This window comes from Narcine bancroftii, chromosome 7 (assembly GCF_036971445.1).
Source record: "Narcine bancroftii isolate sNarBan1 chromosome 7, sNarBan1.hap1, whole genome shotgun sequence".
Taxonomy (NCBI): Eukaryota; Metazoa; Chordata; class Chondrichthyes; order Torpediniformes; family Narcinidae; genus Narcine; species Narcine bancroftii.
In genome coordinates, this window is record NC_091475.1 from 214,725,238 (window position 1) to 214,735,155 (window position 9,918).

Genomic DNA, 9,918 nt, shown 5'->3' on the forward strand with positions numbered 1-9,918 from the left:
GAATCTCAACCTTAGGTCCAGCCCTATCCTTCTCCATAGTTAACCTAAAACTAATCGTATTAGGATCACTAGACCCAAAGAGTTCCCCAACACAAACCTCTGTCAGCTGAGCTATCTCGTTTCCTAATAGGAGATCCAAAGAGCCCCCTCTCTAGTCGGTTCTTCTATGATACTGAGACCCTTCCTGTAGTTAGGGGACCAAAACTGCACACAATACTCCATATTTGGCCTCACCATAACATCCTAACTCCTATACTCAATACTTTGATTTATGAAGGCCAAGATGCCAAAAGCTCTCTTTACAACCCTATCCACCTTTGACACCACTTTCAGAGAATTATGTACCTGTATTCCCAGATCCCTCTGTTCTACTGCACTCTTCAGTGCCCGACCGCTTACTGTGTACGTCCTTTCTTGGTTTGTCCTTCCAAAATGCAACCCCTCACACTTGTCTGCATTAAATCACTAACCCTATTTCTAATCTTTCCTCTTTACACCTTTTGTCTGTTGGTCTGGACTCCTCCTCTCCTCTCCTCTCCTCTCCTCTCCTCTCCTCTCCTCTCCTCTCCTCTCCTCTCCTCTCCTCTCCTCTCCCCTCCTCTCCTCTCCCCTCCTCTCCCCTCCTCTCCCCTCCTCTCCCCTCCTCTCCCCTCCTCTCCCCTCCTCTCCCCTCCTCTCCCCTCCTCTCCCCTCCTCTCCCCTCCTCTCCCCTCCTCTCCCCTCCCCCGCATTCTTCCCCCTTTCTTCTTCATTCAGGCACCTGCCCACTTTTTGCTTATACCTTGAAGAAGGGCTCAGGCTCAAAACGTCAGTAATATATCTTTACCTCCTATGGATGCTACAAGACTGGCCGAGTTCCTCCAGACTTTCTGTGTGTTTATTACCAAATACTGTCTGTTTCTCCCTATGGACGCTGCTCGGCACTTCTCTGCATGATGGACTGTCACCATCCACCCCGTCTTTGTTCAGTGTCAGCCACACATTCATCAATGCCTCTAGCAGAGATGCTCCACACCATTAAGCACTGTAAGGCTGCTTTCTTGTCTATATTCCAATCTTTGTTTCCTCTGCTTTCCATTTCCAGTTCTGCCTCTCACTGTCTTCCAATTGGTGCTCAGCAACTGCTGTGGAATTTGTTGCCACAGGCAGTTGTGGAGGCCAGGCCTTTGGGTGTATTTAAGGCAGAGATTGATAGATTGATAAGCCAGGTCATCAAAGGGTTGTGGGGCTGAGTGAGGAAATGGATCAGCTCATGAAAGAATGGCAAGGTAGACTTGATGGGCTGAATGGCCTATTTCTGTTCCTATGTCTCATCTTCCCTCACTGTTAAATCACAACCAACAGGAACAAGCTGCTGTGTCAAAGCACAAACCATGTGCCCTGCAAAGCCTCCACCTCCCACCCAGTCTGCCTCAGTTTTCATTCCGTCTCCCCTTTTCAATCTCTATCTTGGAGAATATTAACAAGACCCACAGACTCCAACTGCCACCTTAACGAAACCCCCTTCCAAACTGCTTCCCGTAATGATTGCAATCCTTTCCCCCAATCATCTCTGCCCTCACAGACAGCTGCAAAGATGTACCGCTCTCTATGCTACCTCTTCGTACTTGTCTCGATAAAAGGACCTGATGCAAAGTTGCCATGGAATATTTCTCTCTGTGGGTTCTGCCTGACCCACTCAGTCCCTCTTGCTTCTTTGGTTTTATCAAAATTCCAGCATCTCTGCCTGTTGTTACAGACACACAAAATTATGAAAGGGACAAATAGGGTAGAGGCAGGAAGGATGTTTCCAAAGGTTACCAGGAAAGGCTGTGGACGTTGCCTACATGGACTTCACTCAGGCCTTTGACAAGGTCCCACGTGGGAGGTTGGTCAGAAAGGTTCAGTCGCTGGGTATTCATGGTGAAGTAGTGAACGGGATTCGACAGTGGCTGGACGGGAGAAGCAAGAGAGTAGGTGTGGATGATGTTTATCAGACCGGAGGCCTGTGACTAGTAATATGTCTGAGGGATCAGCGCTGGGACCATTGACATTTCTTGTCTATATCAATGATCTGGATGATAATTTGGTAAATTGGATCAGCAACTTTGCTGATGACACTAAGATTGGAGGCGATGTGGACAGCGAGGAAGGGTTTCAAAGCTTGCAGAGATCTGGGCCAACTGGAAAAATGGGCTAAAAAATTGCAGATGGAATTGAATTCCAACAAGTGTGAGGTGATGCATTTTGGAAAAACAAACCAAGAAAGGACGTACACAGTAAATGGTCGGGCACTGAGGAGTGCGGTAGAACAGATGGATCCCTGAAAGTGGCGTCATGGGAAGATAGGGTCGTAATGAGACTTTCTGGCACATTGGCCTTCATAAATCAAAGTATTGAGTACAGGAGTTGAGATGTTATGGTTAAGTTGTACAAGACATTGGTGAGGGCAAATTTGGAATATTGTGTACAGTTCAGGTCACCAAACTACAGGAAAGATATCAATAAGATAGAAAGAGTGCAGAGAAGATTTACTGGGATGTTGCCCCGACTTCAGGAACTGAGTTACAGGAATAGGTTAAATAGGTTCTGAATTCATTCCCTGGAGTGTTGGAGAATGAAGGGAGATTTGATCAAAGGGTATTTATGAGATAGGGTAAAGGCAAGCAGGCTTTTTCCACTAAAAATTGGGCAAGGCGAGAACCAGAGGACATGGGTTAAGGGTGAAAGTTTAGGGTGAACCTCTTCACACAGAGTAGAGGGAGTGTGGAACAAGCTGCCAGCTGAAGTGGTGAATGTGGGTTCAATTTTAACATTCACAAAATATCTGGACATGTCCATGGTTGAGAGAGGTAGGGAGGGAAATGGTCAGGGTGAAAGTCAGTGGAACTAGGCAAAAAAAAGGCTCGGCACAGATGAAGGGCCCGTTTTTGTGACGTCACATTCTATGGTTCTAGGTTTAAGGGAAAGATTTGGGGGAATTTCTTCACTTGAAGTGGTGAAAGTGTGGAACAAGCTGCTGTAAAGGTGGTGGGTGAGAGTTTCGTTTGAATATTTAAGACTGAATAGTATTGGATGGGATGGCTATGGAGCAGGTGGATGGGACTATGGAATATATAGTTCAGAATGGACTAGATGGGTCAAAGGGCCTGCTTCTGTCCTGTAGTCTTCTATGGTTCTCGGATGAAGATTGAGAATCCAATTGTGCTGGACAACAATCAAAATCACTAAGACCAAGGAGTTGGAGAGAATTTGGTATGTTGTTGAAGACTCTGACAAACCTGTGGAGTGGACTATGGAAAGAGAAAGAGTCTGGTGCATCATCATCTGCTTTGGAAACTTGAGTTCCCAGGAACGCAAAAGGCTGCAGATTGTGGCACGAACATCCTGTCCACTGAAGACATTGATATGAGATGATGCCTCAAGAAGGGAGCCAACATCAGAAAGGAACCGTATCACTCTGGTCATAACCTCTTCTCTCTGCTACCTTTGGGCAGAAGGTCCAGCCCCTCAAGGTTCAAGATCAGTTTCTCATTACTACACTAATGAGGGAAGTGAAACATGAAAGTCTGCAGACACCGTGGTTGAAGTACATACACAATGCTGGAGAAACTCAGTAGGTCAAACAGTGTCCTTTATAAAACAAAGATGAAAATACATATCCAATGTTACGGGCTTGAGCCCTTCATCAAGGTATCAGAAAATGTCAGCAGGGGTGGGCACCTGCCAACACTTTGCTCAGGCCTTGATGAAAATTGATGAAGGGCTCAAGTTGCAAACATTGTTTATGCATCTTTATCTTCGCCACATAAAGGACACAATTTGACCAGCCGAGTATCTCCAACACTGCTCCAATACCAGAAGAAGATTGTCTGTTCTATTGCAGTCACTTTTGTTTTCGCACTAGGATAACTATGAATCTTCTTTTTCTTTTCTTTGGCTTGGCTTCGCGGACGAAGATTTATGGAGGGGGTAAAAGTCCACGTCAGCTGCAGGCTCGTTTGTGGCTGACAAGTCCGATGCGGGACAGGCAGACACGGTTGCAGCGGAAAATTGGTTGGTTGGGGTTGGGTGTTGGGTTTTTCCTCCTTTGCCTTTTGTCAGTGAGGTGGGCTCTGCGGTCTTCTTCAAAGGAGGTTGCTGCCCGCCAAACTGTGAGGCGCCAAGATGCACGGTTTGAGGCGTTATCAGCCCACTGGCGGTGGTCAATGTGGCAGGCACCAAGAGATTTCTTTAGGCAGTGAGATAGACAACAGACTCGCCAAGGCAAATAGCGCCTTTGGAAGACTACACAAAAGAGACTGGAAAAACAACCAACTGAAAAACCTCACAAAGATAAGCGTATACAGAGCCGTTGTCATACCCACACTCCTGTTCGGCTCCGAATCATGGGTCCTCTACCGGCACCACCTACGGCTCCTAGAACGCTTCCACCAGCGTTGTCTCCGCTCCATCCTCAACATCCATTGGAGCGCTTTCATCCCTAACGTCGAAGTACTCGAGATGGCAGAGGTCGACAGCATCGAGTCCACGCTGCTGAAGATCCAGCTGCGCTGGATGGGTCACGTCTCCAGAATGGAGGACCATCGCCTTCCCAAGATCGTGTTATATGGCGAGCTCTCCACTGGCCACCGTGACAGAGGTGCACCAAAGAAAAGGTACAAGGACTGCCTAAAAAGGATAACTATGAATATTTATTAGCCAACTTATGTATTAATTGTCTCTTCTAATTAAATTCAATGAGCTTACTGTAATAGATTTTCTTTACAACTCCCTGTTTGGCCGCAGCAAGCCAGAACTACAGTGCATTTTGTACATCGTACAACGTGCATGACAATAAACTCATAATCAGGTCCTGGTTTGACTTCTCAAAGTGCAACTCCTCACATTTGTCAGTTTTTATACACTTAGGTGTTCAGGATGGTGACAGGCCATTTCAGCCCATAAGGCCGTGCCACCCAATTATACCCTCATCCCCCCCCACCCCCGGGTACATTTCAAATGGTGAAAGAAAACCGGAGCTCCTGGGGAAAATGTACAAACTCCTTACAGACAGCGCCGGATTCGAACCCGGTCCTGATCACTGGCACTGTAACAGCATTCCACTAACAGCTATGACATAAAGCTGACCACCTCCAATCAGCCCCGTCCTCCAGCAAATTTCTGGCCACTGACATCAACCTCACAGACTCGTAGTTCCGAGTTCTCCATACTGAACTGCTTAAATCACACGAGCCCACCCCTTTCAGTCTTCTGGTTCTTCACCCACTTCATGTAATAAAGATAGTGCAACATTACACGGAACTTGCATTCATCTGCTGTAAGGCAGACAGATTCGCCATCAGCAGAAATTGCTTGAAGCTCCTCTTACAGTCAGAGAAAGAGAAGCAAAAGAGAGTGTCCCCCCCCCCCCCACCCGAGACACCGTGTGTCCGTGGATTCACCTCCGCAGCCGCAGATTCCAGTCCAAACTATCAGCAACCTGAGCTCCAGACTGAACTTCGGACGCGATCAGAAACCCTTCAGCCCCCTCACCACCCTGTTGCATTCCAGTTCTGATATCTGGTACCTCTTCGGTCTGCAGCCCAGTATGAATCCCCCATCACAGTCGGCAGCAGCCCACAGCTTGTGTGGGTTCCTCGCCTCGATTTGGCAACAGCTCACTGGCTGTGCGTTTCATCAACCGCAGAACCCCTCACTGGTCTGACGCCGTGGTCACTATCCTGTGGACGCCCTTCAATCACCTCCTCTGATTCTCCTTCTCAGACGGGGGTGTTCTCCTTTTCCCTATTGTCTGCTTCCCTAAAGTCTGCAATTCCTTGTGGCTGCTACTAATCATAGGTACCACCATCTTGTGTGCAGACCCTACAGTCACACAATTTAAAAATAAATCCACCCTTGGCTCCATTGACAGGCCAGTTAAAGGTTGTACAGAGCCGACAGCAGTCATCTGCTCCCTCAATGCCGATTGTGGTGGTGTGGACTATAATTCAGTCCCAAAGTGGTCTTCCACAAGACAGAGGAGCAATTATGAGCTGATCCATTTTCTCCCTTCAGCCCCCTGCCCACTCTTCTCCCATAACTTTGATGCCCTGATGAATCAAGAACCTATCAATCTGTCTTAAATCCACCCAATTGACCTGGCCTCCACAACCACTCGTGGCAACAAATTCCACAGATTCACCTCCCTCTGGCTGAAGAAATTCCTCCACGTCTCTGTTCTAAGTGGACGCACTTCAATCCTGAAGTTGTGCCTCTTGTCCTGGACTCTCCCACCATGGGGAACAACCTTTCTACATCGACTCTGTCCATGCCTTTCAGCATTCAAAACATTTCAATGAGATCCCCTCCCTCATTCTCCAAATTCAATGGGGACAGACAAGAGCTGTCAAATGCTCCTCATATGATAATCCTTTCATTCCTGGAATCATCCTTGTGAAACTCCTCTGAACCCTCTCCAACAAAAGCACATACTTTTCTTGTTTACATCATTTTCAAAAAGCCCAAACTTCACCATCATCACACACAGCTCCCCAGGGTCACCTCACGCTTCTGTGCAGCAGTCCAAGGGATGTCAAACATGCACTTCCCCAAACACTCGCCCCCCCCCCACCAAACCCCTCTTCCCCACCCCTAATCAAACCTCCCCCTCCTTCTCTAGGCCTTCTCCCATCCCCACCCCCTTACCACTTCCCCCACCCTTTCCTCCAAGCACCTCCCTCCTTTTCCCCCGCTCCTCGAACACCCACCCTCCCCCCTCGCTCCGAACCTGAACCCTCCTCTCTATCTCCCCCACCGTCCCCCTCTCTCTCTTCCCTCCTCCCTCCCCAACTCTTCCCCCTCCCCAACCCCTCCCTCCTACATCCCCCTTGCTCTCTCCCTGTACCCAACCTCCCACCCCTCCATCCACCCATCCCCTCCCCTTCCATCCATCCCTTCCTCTCTCCCCCCTCCATCCATCCCCTCCCCTTCCTTCCATCCATCCCTTCCTCTCTTCCCCCTCCATCCATCCATCCACCCTCCCTCTCTCTCACCTCTCCCTGATCCCCCCATCCATCCCTCCCTCTCTTCCCCTCCCCGACCCCCCATCCACCCTCCCTTTCTCTTCCCCCGACCCCCCATCTACCCCCTCCCTCTCTCCCTAAATCCATCCCCTCCATCCACCCCTCCTCTCTCCCCTTCCATCGACCCCCTCCCTCTCTCACCCCTCCCTGACCCCCCATCCACCCTTCCCTCTCTCTCCCCTCCACAACCTCCCCATCCACCCCCTCCCTTTCTCTTCCCCCCAACCCCCCATCTACCCCTTCCCTCTCTCCCCTCCATCCATCCCCTCCTCTCTGCCCCCCTCTCTCCCCCCACAACCTCCCCATCCACCCCCTCCCTTTCTCTTCCCCCCAACCCCCATCTACCCTTCCCTCTCTCCCCCTCCATCCATCCCCTCCTACTCCTCCCCCCCAACTCTCCCCGACCACCCCCCCATTCACTCCACCTTCTCTCGCTCCCCCTTCCCCGCCGCCCCCTCACTCACCTCCGCGCCGGTGTCCGCGACCAGCACCGGGCCCGCCGCCAGGATATGACGACATCCATTCACCTGTCAGCGGGTCACCCGGAAACAGGGGCAAGGTCATTGCAAGATGGCGGCAGAGCATGGGCAGCTGCGGAACGTGAGGATGGAGGGAGGCAGGGAGGGAGGGATGGAGGGAGGGAGGCGAGTAGTAGAGCAAAGGAGGGGAGCGAGTGGGGAATGCGGGAGGAGAGGGGATGAGGGATCGAGGGGGAGATCGATGGAGGGATGAGGGGGGATAGAGGGAGGAGGAGTGGATGAGGGGGGATAGAGGGGAGGAAGGAGTGGATGAGGGGAGAAGGAGATCGATGAAAAAGGGGGTGGAGAAGGAGAGAGGGATGGGGCGAGTGGATGGGGAGGGGGAGTGCGGTGAGTGGGAGAGGGGTGGGGTAGTGGAGGGTTTTGATCCAATGTGTGTTGAAATCTCTTTCAGCCCTTCCCCTTGCTTCCAGCTCAGGCTTTAATGAGCCAAATGACCTGCTGGTCCTAGTGCTCGCTCTCTCTCGCTCTCTCTCTCTCTCTCTCTCTCTCTCTCTCTCTCTCTCTCTCTCTCTCTCTCTCTCTCTCTCTCTCTCTCCTTCCCCTCCCTTCTCCCTCAACTCCCCTATTTGCATCTTGCTTAATCAATATAACTCTCTCTGTTCCCTTTAAAGGTCCGGGATTTTCTTCTTGTTTACAACAAGATGACTGAGATCTGTTTCAACAAATGTGTGACAAACCTTAACTACAGAATTCTGACTGGCATTGAGGTATCAGTCCCACAGTCTCCTCCTTGGGATCCAGGGTTGCTCTCTTGTCCCTTGTTGTGGGTGCCTGGAATGTCTTGCCAAGGGTGGTGGTGGAGGGTGAAACATTAGGGACATTTAAGAGACTCTCAGAGAGCTCCACTTGGTACCTGGCAAGTTCAAGGTGTGGTTGCAGCTCCTTCTGTCCACTGCGCGGGTGACTGTGTGTGGGAGGAAAGCAGCTGAGCAAGTGTTGTTTGTGAGGGCAGTGGGTGCAAGGGTGCCATGCACAGGGGACTCCAACTGCACAGGTGCCGAGTGCGGGTGGACACCCACTGCACAGGTGCCTTGTCGAGGACAGGAGATGCATGGTGGTGTCCACGTGCAGTGGGGTGGGTTTCATGGTCTGCCTCCTCTCCCCAGGAGAACTGCATCAACAGCTGTGCTGGAAAGCTGATCTGCACCAACCACAGGCTGATGAATGCTTATGTTCATCTCATGCCGAGCATCGTTCAGAAACGAATGGCTGACTACGAGAAGAAAGCTGCTGAGGTGTCTGCAGTGTCCAGTGTGGAGGCGTCAACAGCATCCAGCGTGGAGCCATCGCATGGGACTGAGTGACATGTCTGGTGGATGGTGGGACAGAAGTGTCCTGGTCACCACTGCATTGTTGGAATGGAGCTGGTGCAGTGTGACTCTCTGGCGAAGGAGCACTCTGCTCTCACTCCTCCCTTCCGATCCCGACTGTGTATGCTCTAGGATAAACGGACTATCAGCACCGATGCTGGAGCCTCCCTCCGCCCGTGGATGCTGCAAATTTACAATGGGTCTGAGTGCAGGTCCAGAGGAATGAGGAAGTGCGGATACTGGGTGTGGAAGCACAGAGCTCAGCAGTTTCTTCACTGAACATAATCCCCTCGTCACACAAGCACACAGAGGGGGTGAAGCGGCAGCAACACCAAGAGGGGCGGCAGGCCGGCCACTGTGAGAGACAACTAACATTTCACACACAGCTGCCTCACTCCTGAGTGAATCATTCAACAAACTTTTACTGTTGCTGTTGTCTGTAACAGAGTAAAGGCAAGCACTGAAGTGAAGTTCACGGTCAGCAGGTTGAACATCAGTAAATGGATGTATTTGCATTACCTGAAGCAGTTGCTTCATGTTTGTTTTTCTGTGAAACATACCTTCTCCTTTACCACCCACCCCCACTCCTGCCAAAACCAGGTCTTTGGCAGAAATCAGGATGAACACAGTCCACCACAGACCCTTCCATAGAACCATAGAATATTACAAGGAAAGAAAACTGGTCCTTTTTTTTACCTAGTCGCACTGACCTGCACCCAGTCCATATCCCTCCATACCCCTCCCATCCATGTACCTGTCCAAATTCTTCTTAAATGTTAAAATTGAGCCCACATTCACCACTTCAGCTGGCAGTTTGTTCCACACTCCCACCACTCTCTGTGAGAAGCAGTTCCCCCTAAACTTTTCCCCTTTCACTCTTAACCATGTCCTCTGGTTTGTATCTCACCTACCCTAAGTGAAAAAGCCTATCTACATTCACTCCATTCTATCCCCTTATAGTTTTAAATACCTCTACCAAATCTGCCCTTGTTCTTCTACGGACCAGGGAATAAAGTTCTAACC

The 9,918-nt window shown here is 50.3% G+C and overlaps 1 protein-coding gene across 1 annotated transcript; it reads left to right on the forward strand.

Moving 5' to 3' along the window:
• The first annotated feature begins 7,557 nt into the window (after positions 1–7,557).
• Positions 7,558–9,419, forward strand: timm10b (translocase of inner mitochondrial membrane 10 homolog B (yeast)). The gene is made up of 3 exons (XM_069892304.1): positions 7,558–7,643; positions 8,197–8,292; positions 8,692–9,419. Exons 1-3 carry the CDS (start codon positions 7,614–7,616, stop codon positions 8,887–8,889), a joined length of 324 nt encoding a protein of 107 aa, XP_069748405.1. The 5' UTR covers positions 7,558–7,613; the 3' UTR covers positions 8,890–9,419.
• Positions 9,420–9,918: the final 499 nt, after the last annotated feature.

What these genes read in the sequence shown, in the direction of transcription:
- timm10b (XM_069892304.1), top strand. Translation starts at nt 7,614, where the DNA reads ATGGCGGCAGAGCATGGGCAGCTGCGGAAC. An exon ending in AGCATGGGCAGCTGCGGAAC is followed by an intron (nt 7,644 to 8,196) that starts GTGAGGATGGAG and finishes TTCCCTTTAAAG; the next exon opens with GTCCGGGATTTTCTTCTTGT. An exon ending in GAATTCTGACTGGCATTGAG is followed by an intron (nt 8,293 to 8,691) that starts GTATCAGTCCCA and finishes TCCTCTCCCCAG; the next exon opens with GAGAACTGCATCAACAGCTG.